This window comes from Schistocerca serialis, chromosome 8, assembly GCF_023864345.2.
Source record: "Schistocerca serialis cubense isolate TAMUIC-IGC-003099 chromosome 8, iqSchSeri2.2, whole genome shotgun sequence".
NCBI classification, from domain to species: Eukaryota; Metazoa; Arthropoda; class Insecta; order Orthoptera; family Acrididae; genus Schistocerca; species Schistocerca serialis.
The window spans coordinates 408,499,535-408,514,269 of record NC_064645.1 but is presented as its reverse complement, the minus strand read 5'-3'; the positions used below and the strand labels follow the sequence as shown (position 1 = coordinate 408,514,269).

The 14,735-nt window shown below is 44.2% G+C and overlaps 1 protein-coding gene across 2 annotated transcripts in view; it reads left to right on the top strand.

Moving 5' to 3' along the window:
- The window catches only part of LOC126416515 (programmed cell death protein 6), a 45,845-nt gene that overhangs the window by 17,546 nt on the left and 13,564 nt on the right, over positions 1–14,735 (top strand). For both annotated transcript variants that reach the window (XM_050084258.1, XM_050084257.1), the window contains exon 2: positions 8,100–8,206. In XM_050084258.1, coding sequence (XP_049940215.1) covers positions 8,100–8,206 — 107 coding nt within the window. The remainder of the gene's footprint in view (positions 1–8,099; positions 8,207–14,735) is intronic.

The window sequence follows — 14,735 nt, the reverse complement described above, 5'->3', positions numbered from 1 at the left end:
TGGGATCTGGAGTAGGACCAGTTGAATCTGATGGAACCAAAGGAGTTGAGGTTGGAGAGGAAATTCGGGAGTTCTTCTTCACTGTGAGTCTAGATCATGAAGATGTCATCAATAAATCTGTACCAAACTTTGGGTTGGCAGGCCTGGGTAAACAAGAAGGCTTCCTCTAAGCGACCCATGAATAGGTTGGCGTACGAGGGGGCCATCCTGGTGCCCATGGCTGTTCCCTTTAATTGTTGGTATGTCTGGCCTTTGAAAGTGAAGAAGTTGTGGTCAGGATGAAGCTGGCTAAGGTAATGAGGAAAGAGGTTTTTGGTAGGGTGGCAGGTGAACGGCGTGAAAGGAAGTGCTCCATCGCAGCGAGGCCCTGGACGTGCGGAATATTTGTGTATAAGGAAGTGGCATCAATGGTTACAAGGATGGTTTCCGGGGGTAACAGACTGGGTAGGGATTCCAGGTGTTCGAGAAAGTGGTTGGTGTCTTTGATGAAGGATGGGAGACTGCATGTAATGGGTTGAAGGTGTTCATCTACGTAGGCAGAGAGACGTTCTGTAGGGGCTTGGTAGCCAGCTACAATGGGACGGCCGGGATGATTGGGTTTGTGAATTTTAGGAAGAAGGTAGAAGGTAAGGGTGCGGGGTGTTACTGGGGTCAGGAGGTTGATGGAGTCAGGTGAAAGGTTTTGTAGTGGGCCTAAGGTTCTGAGGATTCCTTGAAGCACTCCGCCTGGATATCAGGAATGGGATTACCTTGACAAACTTTGTATGTAGTGTTGTCTGAAAGCTGACGCAGTCCCTCAGCCACATACTCCCAACGATCAAGTACCACGGTTGTGGAACCCTTATCCACCGGAAGAATGACGATGGATCGGTCAGCCTTCAGATCACGGATAGCCTGGGCTTCAGCAGTGGTGATGTTGGGAGTAGGATTAAAGTTTTTTAATAAGGATTGAGAGGCAAGGTTGGAAGTCAGAAATTCCTGGAAAGTTTGGAGAGGGTGATTTTGAGGAAGAGGAGGTGGGTCCCGCTGTGACGGAGGACGGAACTGCTCCAGGCACGGTTCAATTTGGATAGTGTCTTGGGGAGTTGGACCATTAGGATTAGGATTAGGATCATTTTTCTTCGTGGCAAAGTGATATTTCCAGCAGAGAGTACGGGTGTAGGACAGTAAATCTTTGACAAGGGCTGTTTGGTTGAATCTGGGAGTGGGGCTGAAGGTACCAAGTAACTGTGAAATTACATTGACTAGCACTGATGATGCCTGGGTAGGAAGAGTATCGAACACCAGCACTATTATTATTATTATTATTATTATTATTATTATTCATTCTTTCTTTACTTTCTCAGACGTTAAGTCTGGTTAAAAATGGAAAGTGACGCGGACCTTGTTCAAGCGTCACTTCCTTTTAACTGTATGGTATGTGTAATATTGCATTTAGGAACTTTTGGGTAATTGAACATGTATCAATAATTACAGATTTCTGTAGTTGTATATATAAGTTTCGATGTAGCTGTATTGCATTGATGTACTGGTGGATATTGTGTGGTATGACTCCTGTAGTTGATAGTATAATTGGTATAATGTCAACTTTATCCTGATGCCACATGTCCTTGACTTCCTCAGCCAGTTGGATGTATTTTTCAATTTTTTCTCCTGTTTTCTTTTGTATATTTGTTGTATTGGGTATGGATATTTCGATTAGTTGTGTTGATTTCTTCTTTTTATTGGTGAGTATTGATGTATTATTTTTGCTACATTGTCATGTCTTCTGGGGTATTCTGTATTTGCTAGTATTGTACATCCACTTGTGATGTGATCTACTGTTTCTATTTGTTGTTTTCAAAGTCTACATTTATCTGTTGTGGTATTGGGATCTTTAATAATATGCTTGCTGTAATATCTCGTGTTTATTGTTTGATCCTGTATTGCAATCATGAATCCTTCCGTCTCACTGTATATATTGCCTTTTCTTAGCCATGTGTTGGATGCGTCTTGATCGATGTGTGGCTGTGTTAGATGATACGGGTGCTTGCCATGTAGTGTTTTCTTTTTCCAATTTACTTTCTTCGTATCTGTTGATGTTATGTGATCTAAAGGGTTGTAGAAGTGGTTATGAAATTGCAATGGTGTAGCCGATGTATTTATATAAGTGATTGCTTTGTGTATTTTGCTAGTTTCTGCTCGTTCTATAAAGAATTTTCTTAAATTGTCTACCTGTCCATAATGTACGTTTTTTATGTCGATGAATCCACTTCCTCCTTCCTTTCTGCTTAATGTGAATCTTTCTGTTGCTGAATGTATGTGATGTATTCTATATTTGTGGCATTGTGATCGTGTAAGTGTATTGAGTGCTTCTAGGTCTGTGTTACTCCATTTCACTACTCCAAATGAGTAGGTCAATATTGGTATAGCATAAGTATTTATAGCTTTTGTCTTGTTTCTTGCTGTCAATTCTGTTTTCAGTATTTTTGTTAGTCTTTGTCTATATTTTTCTTTTAGTTCTTTTTTAATATTTGTATCATCTATTCCTATTTTTTGTCTGTATCCTAGATATTTATAGGCATCTGTTTTTTCCATCGCTTCTATGCAGTCGCTGTGGTTATCCAATACGTAATCTTCTTGTTTAGTGTGTTTTCCCTTGACTATGCTATTTTTCTTACATTTGTCTGTTCCAAAAGCCATATTTATATCACTACTGAATTCTTCTGTTATCTTTAGTAATTGGTTGAGTTGTTGATTTATTGCTGGCAGTAGTTTTAGATCATCCATGTATAGCAGATGTGTGATTTTGTGTTGGTATGTTCCAGTAATATTGTATCCATAATTTGTATTGTTTAGCATGTTGGATAGTGGGTTCAGAGCAAGGCAGAACCAGAAAGGACTTAATGAGTCTCCTTGATATATTCCACGCTTAATCTGTATTGGCTGTGATGTGATATTATTTGAATTTGTTTGGATATTAAGTGTGGTTTTCCAATTTTTCATTACTATGTTTAGGAACTGTATCAATTTAGGATCTACTTTGTATATTTCCAGTATTTGTAGTAGCCATGAGTGGGGTACACTATCAAAAGCTTTTTGGTAATCAATGTATGCATAGTGTAGCAACCTTTGTTTAGTTTTAGCTTGATATGTCACCTCTGCATCTATTATCAGTTGCTCTTTACATCCTCGTGCTCCTTTGCAACAGCCTTTTTGTTCTTCATTTATAATTTTGTTCTGTGTTGTATGTGTCATTAATTTCTGTGTAATGACTGAAGTTAATATTTTTTATATTGTTGGTAGGCATGTTATGGGGCGATATTTAGCTGGGTTTGCTGTGTCTGCTTGATCTTTAGGTTTCAGATAAGTTATTCCATGTGTAAGTGTATCAGGGAATGTGTATGGGTCTGCAATGTAACTGTTAAATAATTTAGTTAGATGTGAATGTGTTGAGGTGAATTTCTTTAGCCAGAAATTTGCTATTTTATCTTTTCCAGGGGCTTTCCAATTGTGAGTAGAATTAATTGCCTGGGTGACTTCATGTTGCAAAATTATCACTTCAGGCATTTGTGGTATCGTCTTGTACGTATCTGTTTCTGCTTGTATCCACCGTGCATGCCTGTTATGTTGTACCGGGTTTGACCATATGTTGCTGCAGAAGTGTTCCATGTCTATTACGTTTGGTGGATTGTCTGTTTTAATGTGTGTGTTATCTATTGTCTGGTAAAATTTCTTTTGGTTTGTGTTGAATGTTTGGTTTTGTTTCCTTCTATTTTCACTTTTGTTGTATCTTCTAAGTCGTTTGGCCAATGCTTGTAATTTCTGCTTCTTTTCATCTAATTGCTCTATCGCATCTTGTTGTGAGATTTTACCTAACCTTTTTCGTTTTTTGTCTGATATTTCATTTCTTATAAATTGTGTTAGCTGCCCGATGTCTTTTCTCAGTTTTTCTATTCTGATTTGTAGCCTGTGTTGCCATGCTGGTTTTGTGGGTTTCTTCTGTGTGTTGGTTGGTTCTGATCTCTGCCTAGTGTGTATATTTAGTGTAGTGAGTGCTCCTATATAAACCAGTAGTTGTAACTCTTCCATAGTTGTGTTTTCATTTATTTTGTTGTGTATGATTGTGTCGATAGTTTTTATTGTTGTTTCGACTTGTGGGTTATTTGGCGGTCTATGCAAGAATGGTCTAATGTCTGTATTTGTGTCTTTGTATTCTATATATGTCAGCTGAAATTTTTCTTTTATGTCTAACATGTGTGTCACTTCATGTTCTATTTGTGCTTGTTCTGGTGGCTGTCTTAAGATTTCGTTTTCCTCTGATTGTTTAATTGATGTGTGTTGTTCTTTGTTTGTTTGCTCTGGGATGTTTGAGTCCATTACTAAATTTTCTTCTTCTCCTGATTGCACATTATCTTGTTCCAGTATTTGTTGTACTTGTTGTTTGATGTTTTCTAATTCTGACTGGGGTATCCTGTTATTTTTGATTGTTTCACGGATCTGATCAGCTAGACGTTGTTCTGTTAAAAATTTTAATTCTGGTTATCTGGTAATAAATGTTGTGTATACTTGTGATCTGTATCCAGTTGTGTTGGTTCCTAGGTTTGTTGCTTGGTAATAACAGAACATGAGGTGTCGATTAACTTCACCTGACCATCTCATCCTCTGTCTTTGTTTTCCTTCTAGGGTGGTTGCAGGAAGCATATCCTGCAAAACACCTCTATTTGGATTTGAATCATTTTCCAGTTGGCTAGCGGTGTCGTTACCATTGTGGGCGGGCATAGGGTTCAAGCGTCGTCCCCGACCATGACGGCGCTTGTCCGAGGCTTCTTTAGTTCTGTCCTGAACCAACTAATCACACTAAAAGGGGGGTTAGCCCTATTAGTGGTTTGTTCTTTTCGTCGCCTTTTATGACTGGCAGAACATACTGGAGGCCTATTCTTTTCCCGGGCCTCCACGGGATTTATTATTATTATTATTATTTCATGTGGCTCAATGTCATGGTAAGTCTTTCTATTGGAAGCCACGTCGGTGGCATGTGTCTCTAACCTACCTCAGTAATCCCCAGGAAAAAGGGACCTACAATTTAATGTGGAATCCAAACAGTGTGTCATTCTTGGCAAATCTTAGTCATAGAAAGATTAAAGGCAGACTGAAATATTTCGTTGTCTGACAGGGATTCAATCATGCAGCCTTTGTTTCCAGGCATATGCTTTACCAGTAGACCACCAGGCCCGACAAACACTGGCACGATTCTGGAAGAAGACTGTGTGCCTTTGAAAACATCACTGTCACTTTACAGATTTAAGTAATTGATGGTATTTTTTGTGGTCTTCAGTCAGAAGAATGGTTTGATACATACAGTCAGAAGAATGGTTTGATACATATCTCCATGCTAGTCTAATCATCCATGCCTCACCGTAGTTACAAGGTTACAATCCTGACAGATTGTAAGGAAAGGCTTTCTAACACTTAAATTCATGTTAGATGTTAAAATATCTCTCTGTTTCAGAAACACATTTCTTCCCATTGTCAGTCTACATTTGATATTTCTCTATTTTGGCTATCTCCACTTATTTTTGTGCTGAAATAGCAACACCAATTTTTTTCAGTGTCTCATTTGCTAATCTGATTCCCTCATCAAAACGTGATTTAATTAGGTTACCTCCCATTACCTTTATTTTACTGTTTCATTGTATAATCTCTCAAGACTCTGTACAGTACATGGATAGTAAATTGCACCAACATGATTGATTTTTGTTCCTGTTCCCTACACATATTGTGCAAGGGGAAAAATGACTGTCTACATTCCTCTGCACATGCCTTAATATCTTACTTTTGTCTAATGTCCCTACACAAGATATACAATGACGGCAGTTGGTTGCACTGTCTTCGAATACAGGGTCTATAAGTATATTTAACAGAATTCCACAAGAACTGCGTTGCTTTGCTTCCAAAGATTAGCATTAAAGTTCCTAGAGCATTTCTGTCACATTTTTATATTGCCACAGAAGAAACTGAGTAGCACCGTGGTGTAGTGGTTATGATACTAAACTGTTGCGTGGACGGTTGAGAGTTCAAAACTCACCTGGACTGTACAATTTTAATTTCTATATTCAGTTAGAGTACATTCTAGAAGTATCCATGAATGTCAAGAACCATTGTACTGGAATGTTCTGTTGTTGTATATATACTGCATGTGTTCTGGCCAGACACAGTTCACTCCACACTCTTGTATGTGCAAGTGCTGAATAAACCTTTGTTAAGTGAAGTTAGTGTTTGTCATTAAGCTAATTACACCTTCTTCTATGTGACTATAGTGTGTCCCTGATTTCATTCAATGCCTTTTGTCATGTCTACTTCATAAGGTCTCAAGTTGCTGGAACAGTATTCGAGAATTAGTCACACTAAGACCCATTTCAAATTACTTCTTAATATTGGCCATAAATACTTAAATACAATATGATATGCTCAAGATGTGCACCACTAATCTTGTACAGATAATACTAAGTTTTTCTCTTTGTTACACTCATTATCCTACATACTGTCTTCCGAGAAAATGCTGCCTCTGACAAAATTACAATATCACCAGAAAACCTCGAAATTTTTATTTCATCTCTCTGAACTTTGGTTCCCATTCAAAATTCTCCTTTGTTTCCTTTACTGCTAGCTCATTATGCAGATTGAACATCATCAGAGACAGCCTGCAAACCTGCCTCACTTCCTTATCAAATACTGCATTCCCTTCATGTCCTTCAGTCGCTATAATTACAGTCCAGTTCTGTACATTGCAGAAAACGTATCACTCCCTGTATTTCATAGGTGCCACTTTGAGAATTTCAAAGTGTGTATTCCTGTCTGCATTGTCAAACTCTTTCTGTAAATCCACAAATTCTAGAAATGTAGGTTTGGCTTTTCTCAGTATACAAGTAATCAAATTAATGATATTAATATAATAGAGTGAAACATTCCATGTGGGAAAAATATATCTAAAAACAAAGATGATGTGACTTACCAAACGAAAGCGCTGGCAGGTCGATACACACAAAATTCAAGCTTTCGCAACAAACTGTTGCCTCATCAGGAAAGAGCGAAGGAGAGGGAAACGAAAGGATGTGGGTTTTAAGGGAGAGGGTAAGGAGTCATTTCAATCCCGGGAGCGGAAAGACTTACCTTAGGGGGAAAAAAAGGACGGGTATACACTCGCGCGCGCGCGCACACACACATCCATCCACACACACACATATACAGGCACAAGCAGACATATTTAAAGACAAAGAGTTTGTGCAGAGATGTCAGTCGAGTCGGAAGTGCAGAGGCAAAGATGTTGTTGAATGTATGTGCGGATGGATATGTGTGTGTGCGACTGTGTACCTGTCCTTTTTTCCCCCTAAGTTAAGTCTTTCCGCTCCCGGGATTGGAATGACTCCTTACCCTCTCCCTTAAAACCCACATCCTTTCGTCTTTCCCTCCCCTTCCCTCTTTCCTGATGAGGCAACAGTTTGTTGCGAAAGCTTGAATTTTGTGTGTGTTTGTGTGTCTATCGACCTGCCAGCGCTTTCGTTTGGTAAGTCACATCATCTTTGTTTTTAGATAGATACAAGTAATCAGCTAGATTCATCTGGGAACATGGTGTATGTCCAATTCTTGTAATTTCTTCCTTTTTGAACTGATATATTTTTTAAAATTAACGTAGTAGTGAGGTTAGCCCATTATGTTCTATACGTAATTATTTTCATTAAGGAGCACTTAATATTGTATGAGTTTACATAATTTTTTAATATAACCATATTAGTGTTTATTTTGAAATAAACTTGTAGATATGCTTTTGTTATTCCTGCTCATTTAATTGATGGCTTTGGAACCATTATATCATTACTTGGCTCATTTAACAGTTACTGTGGAAAAATTTAGTATGCCACAAATAACATTTTAAAGCTGGTAGCACCTTGTTAGTGGAACATTTAAAAATTAATGAAACAGTTTATTATAAATATATTAAGCATTATGAAAATATTTATTTATGGAAAATTAACCTTCGCATATTTGTCAGTACTGTATCTTAACTATGTGGTGTAGATTGTGTACCAATAAAATATTACATTATATCTTTATTTCAGGGTGGACAAGGACCGCAGTGGATATATAACAGCTGACGAACTGCAAGTTGCCTTGTCTAATGGAACATGGACTCCATTCAATCCGGAAACTGTCCGGCTCATGATTGGTATGTTACATTTGAGGATTTGTTGAGTAGATTTAGCTGACACCCAATCTACAAAAATACCAGTCCAGTCTTTTGCCACACCTACTGCCAGCTCCTTGGCATGTGAGTTATACCCGTCTAATACTAAAATTTATCAGATTCCTGGCAAATGTTATCCTATCAGAAGCAGGACTATCTGTAAAAGAAGTTGTATCATATACCACCTCAACTTTTGAACAACCATTTATGTGGATTTGAACTCCAAACAGCTCTTCACACAAATGAGCGGCCACCACCAAACGGTGGCCTAGAGCAGAGTTGACAACCCAGTGTGTAGATCACAACATGCTCAACTTCAATTGCTGCTTCACAACTCTTGCTTCTTGATCCTCCCCCAGAAGATAAGCTTCTGTGAAAAATGTAGATGGAACTTGGCCTTACAACACAATCTTTGATCTGGCAATGCTCCTGCCCTTGATCTACACCAACCCCTACTTCACATCCACTTCAACCACATTCCTACACCCCTACTGCACTCATTTATTCTCGCCCTCACAGTCTCCTCTCCTGCCCTATCTCCCCCTTCCAGTCCACTCCCCCCCCCCCCCCCCCCAGGGGATCCACAACTCTTTTGTGGATACGTGTGTAGCGAGCACGGGACCCCGAGCTAATGTGGCCTTCCTTCCTTTCCGGGCTGCATACCTTCCCTTTCCGTATCCTTCCCCATCCCCCGTCTTCGCCCCCCCCTCACCTCTGGCTCTTTCCTTCCCCTTCTCCCCCCCTGGGGAGTATGGTTTGTGCCTACGTCCGGAGACGGACGCTTGTAAATGTACCGCACTCTTTGCCTTCCTTGCTTGTATGTCTTCATCTTTCTTCGTCCTTCTCTTTTCCTTACCTCTTCTCTTTACCTCTTCTCTTTACCTCTTCTCTTTACCCTTTTCTCCGCTGCGGCGTTTGAGACCTCTCTTCTATCCTTTCCCTGTCTCTTTCTTCCTCCCTGTGCGTGTCTGAAGGCCGACCCACGCACTTCCTTGCGTAGCCGGTGACGGGGTAACGCGTAATTCCCCGCCCCGGGTAGACAGGTAGGACACGTACGTACCCCCTGGTAACGGCCAGGCCCAGGGAGGGGTGATTACCCGAGCTGATACCTTCCGAAAGTGCCGATTGGTCCCTCCGTCCGGTTGTCGGGAGGTGTGACCTGAGGTGTGAACAATCACCTAAGGCGGGTGTGCCCTCGGTGAGGGCCCCCACAAGGGAGGAGCGCGCCATCGGAGACGCCGGTAATCATGGGGGATTCTTCTGCAATGGTTTCCTCACCTTCCACTCTGTCTGCTCACAAACGTAAGTTCACTGAGTCTCAGCCACAGACGGTTCTTCCATCGTTGCCACAGTTCCTTGTTGTTTCTCGGTCTGACGAAGGTCACGACTTTTCCACGGTCAACCCTTTCATTATTCAGAAAGGTGTCGACGCAATTGCGGGTCCTGTAAAGTCTTGTTCCAGATTACGGAATGGCACCCTGTTGTTAGAAACACACAGTGCCCTCCAGGCTCAAAAATTGCTGCGTACTTCTCTGCTCCACACCTTCCCTGTCCGGGTGGAACCGCACCGTACCTTAAATTCCTCGCGTGGAGTCGTTTCTACACGCTCCCTCGATGGATTGTCTGACGAAGAAATTCAGCACTATCTGTCTGACCAAGGCGTCACGGCTGTTCATCGGGTTATGAAAAGGGTTGACTCGAACATCATTCCAACCCGCACTGTCTTCTTGACATTTGACAAAGTTCAACTCCCATCAAAAATCAAAGCAGGCTATGAGATAATTTCCGTTCGCCCTTATGTCCCAAACCCTACGCGTTGCTATCGATGTCAGCGGTTTAATCACACCAGCCAGTCCTGTTCCAATCCGGCCAAATGTGTTACGTGTGGCAGGGATGCCCATGAGGGTGCTTGTCCACCTCCATCCCCTCGCTGCATCAACTGTTTGGGTGACCACGCTGCTTCCTCTCGAGATTGCCCTGTTTTTAAGGACGAAAAGCTGATCCAGGAAATAAGAGTGAAGGAAAAGGTGTCGACCTTTGCTGCTCGAAAGTTACTCGCCAGTCGACAGCCCACCGTGCCTCAGAAAGGAAAATACAGCACTGTCCTTGCTTCTCCTCGGCCAACAAAGGAGGCGGCCACGCAGACTTGCGACCTCACATTTAGTACCACGGTCGTCCGATCGGCCAGCGCAAAGATCGCCCGTTCAACCTCACCTCTTCCGCCTGCCCACTCTATGGCTCACCCTTCGTCGGGTTCTGCTAAATCTCGAGCCCAAAAGTCAGACGCCAAGTCTTCAAAAAAAGAGCATTCTCGTGAAGAGTTTTTACGTACTGCAACTTCACAACCATCGGTTCCTCCTTCATCTAAACATACCTCCAAGAAGGCTACGAAGAAACACAGTTCCTCTCCTTCTCCGCCAAGGCGTGTCCCATCTACAGCACCACCTGGCGGAAATCGCCCTCGGCCATCTTCTGTGTCGCCGAGGCGCACTGTTGGTGGCCGGTCAACTGGCCGATCGTTGGTGGCAGGAGCTGCTCCTGACCAACCTATGGATCAGGATCTTCTGCCTTCGACTGAATGCCATTCCATGCTGTCGGTCGCAAGCTCTGAGCAGTCGTTGAGTTGACAGCACACTTGGTCACGTTCCTCCATTTTCTGTTCACCCTATGTCCATTATCCACTGGAATATCCGCGGCATTCGCGCCAATCGGGAGGAATTGTCGATCCTCTTACGATCCTACTCGGCGGTCATCTTCTGTCTTCAGGAAACAAAGCTGCGTCCCCATGGCCGCTTTGTTCTCCCTCATTTTCAGTCTGTCCGATATGACCTCCCCTCTGTTGAAGGCACTCCAGCCCATGGAGGACTCATGATTCTGCTCCATGATACTCTCCATTATCACCCAATCCCCTTAAACACTTCCTTCCAAGCTGTCGCCGTCCGTCTTTCCCTTTCTGGATACACGTTCTCTCTTTGTACGGTATACATTCCATCGTCTACACCAATGGCACGAGCTGATCTCCTTCATCTTCTTGATCAGCTTCCACCCCCCTATTTGCTGGTTGGGGACTTCAATGCCCACCACCCGCTTTGGGGATCTCCACATCCTTGTCCACGTGGCTCACTATTGCTAGACGTCTTCCACCAAGCGGATCTAGTCTGCCTCAACACTGGGGTCCCCACATTTTTGTCTGCCTGCACGGCAAATTTATCCCATTTGGACCTTGCGGTCGGTACTGTTCCGCTAGCTCGGCGCTTCGAATGGTTCGCCCTTGATGATACACACTCGAGTGACCACTTTCCATGTGTTCTTCGACTGCAGCCTCAACTGCCATATATGCGCTCGCGACGCTGGAAGTTTGCCCAAGCCGATTGGACACTTTTTTCGTCTCTAGCGACATTTGATGACCGTCGCTTTCCCAGCGTCGACGATGAGGTCACACATTTTACCGACGTTATTCTCACAGCTGCGGAACGTTCAATACCACGCACCTCCGAATTGCCCCGGCGCCCTCCAGTTCCTTGGTGGAACGAGGCATGCCGTGACGCAATACGTGAGCGGCGACGTGCTCTTCGCATTTTCCGTCACCATCCAACTTTGGCCAACTGTATCCGATATAAGCAGCTCCGGGCGCGATGCCGTCGCGTCATCCGCGATAGCAAGAAGGCAAGCTGGAAATTCTTTACTAGCTCATTTAACAACTTCACTCCCTCCTCGGAAGTTTGGAGTCGGCTTCGACGGTTCTCAGGCGCGCCTAGTTTCTCCCCGGTTTCTGGGCTCACTGTCGTGCATGATACCTTAGTGGACCCCGTCGCAATTTCTAACTCATTGGGTCAGCACTTTGCTGAGATTTCGAGCTCTTCAAATTACCCGCCAGCGTTTCTCCCGAAGAAACGTGCAGCGGAAGTGCGACATCTTGCTTTCTCCTCTCAAAATCGCGAAAGCTATAATACTGTTTTCTCCATGCGCGAACTCCTACATGCCCTCTCTTCTTCTCGCTCCTCCGCCCCAGGACCGGATGGTATCCATGTCCAAATGTTGCTGCATTTATCAACCCATAGCCTGCGTTACCTCCTTCGCCTTTATAATCGAATTTGGACCGACAGTACCTTTCCCAGGCGATGGCGGGAAGCTATTGTCGTTCCCGTTCCGAAACCTGGAAAGGACAAACATCTCCCCTCTAGCTATCGCCCCATTTCTCTCACGAGTAGTGTCTGTAAGGTTTTGGAGCGTATGGTGAATTACCGTTTAGCTTGGTGGCTGGAGTCCCGCAGTCTTTTAACACCAGCCCAATGCGGATTCCGAAAGCATCGTTCTGCTGTTGACCATCTTGTTGCTCTCTCCACTTATATCATGAACAATTTTCTCCGGAAACGCCAAACGGTAGCAATATTTTTTGATCTGGAGAGAGCGTACGATACCTGTTGGAGGACAGGCATCCTCCGCACACTGTTCTCTTGGGGCTTTCGAGGCTGGCTGCCCCTTTTTCTTCGCGAATTTATGGCAGAGCGCACATTTAGGGTGCGGGTGAACACTACTCTCTCCCATACTTTCTCCCAAGAAAACGGGGTACCCCAGGGCTCCGTGCTGAGTGTTGTACTGTTTGCCATCGCCATTAATCCAATTATGGATTGTCTCCTACCTGATGTCTCGGGCTCCCTCTTTGTGGACGATTTTGCGATCTACTACAGCTCTCAACGGACCAGCCTTCTTGAAAGACGTCTTCAAGGATGTCTCGATCGCCTCCACTCGTGGAGCCTCGAAACCGGCTTCCGTTTCTCACCCAGTAAGACCGTTTGTGTTAATTTTTGGCGACGTAAGGAGTTTCTTCCGCCCTCCTTACATCTAGGTCCTGTCAACCTTCCGTTTTCCGACGTCGCTAAATTCTTGGGTCTTATGTTTGACAGAAAACTGTGCTGGTCCTCCCACGTTTCCTATCTTTCGGCTCGCTGTCTGCGTTCCCTTAACACCCTCCGTGTCCTGAATGGTACCTCTTGGGGAGCGGACCGAGTGGTCCTTCTCCGCCTCTATCGCGCCTTAGTGCGCTCGAAATTGGACTATGGAAGCATAGTCTACTCCTCTGCTCGGCCGTCTATTCTTCGGCGTCTCGACTCTATCCACCACCGTGGATTACGTTTAGTGTCTGGAGCTTTTTACACCAGCCCTGTGGAAAGCCTTTATGCTGAGACTGCTGAACCTCCGCTGTCCAATCGGCGGGCAGTCCTTCTGAGTCGTTATGCTAGCTATCTGTCTTCCATGCCTGCTAATCCAGCCCATAACCTTTTTTTCGACGCCTCCTTTGATGTCGGGTATGCCGGCCGCTCCTCCTCCCTACTACCCCCGGGAGTCCGCTTCCGTCAACTGCTCCATTCTCTTTCCTTCCGCTTTCCTAAAACCTTCTTGACAACTTGGGGTACAGCACCGCCTTGGCTCCGTCCCCGGATCGACTTGCTCAGAGACGTATGTCAATTTCCCAAGGATGGTACCCCTACACTTGTTTACCGTCGGGCATTTGCTGCTCTATGTGCACAAATGACGGAAGCCACATTTATTTACACCGATGGCTCGAAAACATCGTTAGGTGTAGGGAGTGCCTATATTGTTGGCGACACCCCAAATCACTTTCGGCTTCCCGACCAGTGTTCGGTTTATACTGCGGAGCTTTACGCTGTTCTCCAGGCTGTCCACTACATCCGCCGCCATCAGCGGATACAGTACGTAATCTGCTCAGATTCTCTCAGCTCTCTCCTAAGTCTCCAAGCTCTTTACCCTGTGCACCCTCTGGTCCACCGGATTCAGGACTGTCTGCGCTTGCTCCACCTGGGGGGCGTCTCAGTGGCGTTCCTCTGGCTCCCGGGACACGCTGGTATCTGTGGAAATGAGGCGGCCGATATAGCGGCCAAGGCTGCAGTCTCTCTTTCTCGGCCAGCTCTTCAGTCTCTTCCGTTTACCGATCTACGGAGCGGTTTATGTCGCCAAGTTACTCATTTATGGCATGCGCATTGGTCAACACTTCCCCACAATAAATTGCGGGAAGTGAAAGCCCTTCCTTGCGCTTGGACCTCTTCCTCCCGAACGCGTCGTCGGGAGGAGGTAATTTTAGCTCGACTCCGGATAGGGCACTGTCTTTTTAGTCATCGACATCTTTTAAGCGGTGATCCTCCCCCACTCTGTCCCCACTGCTCCCAGCTGTGGACGGTCAGACACCTTTTAATTGAATGCCCCTATTTTAATCCGTTACGCTCCCGTCTACAGCTATCGCCTGATCTATCGTCGATTTTAGCAGATGACACGCGCTCAGCTGACCGTGTTTTACAGTTTATTAGTGACAGTGAAATGACGTCAGTCATTTGAAGTTTTTTTTGGGGGGACAACCAACCCATTTCTATAGTGGACTTTTAAGCATTCCTTCTGCCTTTAGTTTCTCAGATTTTCTGACTTTGTTTCCATTGCTGCTGATTTTAAATTTGGTTTTTTTCCTGTTTTCTACGTCACGGGCTGGGCGCTAATG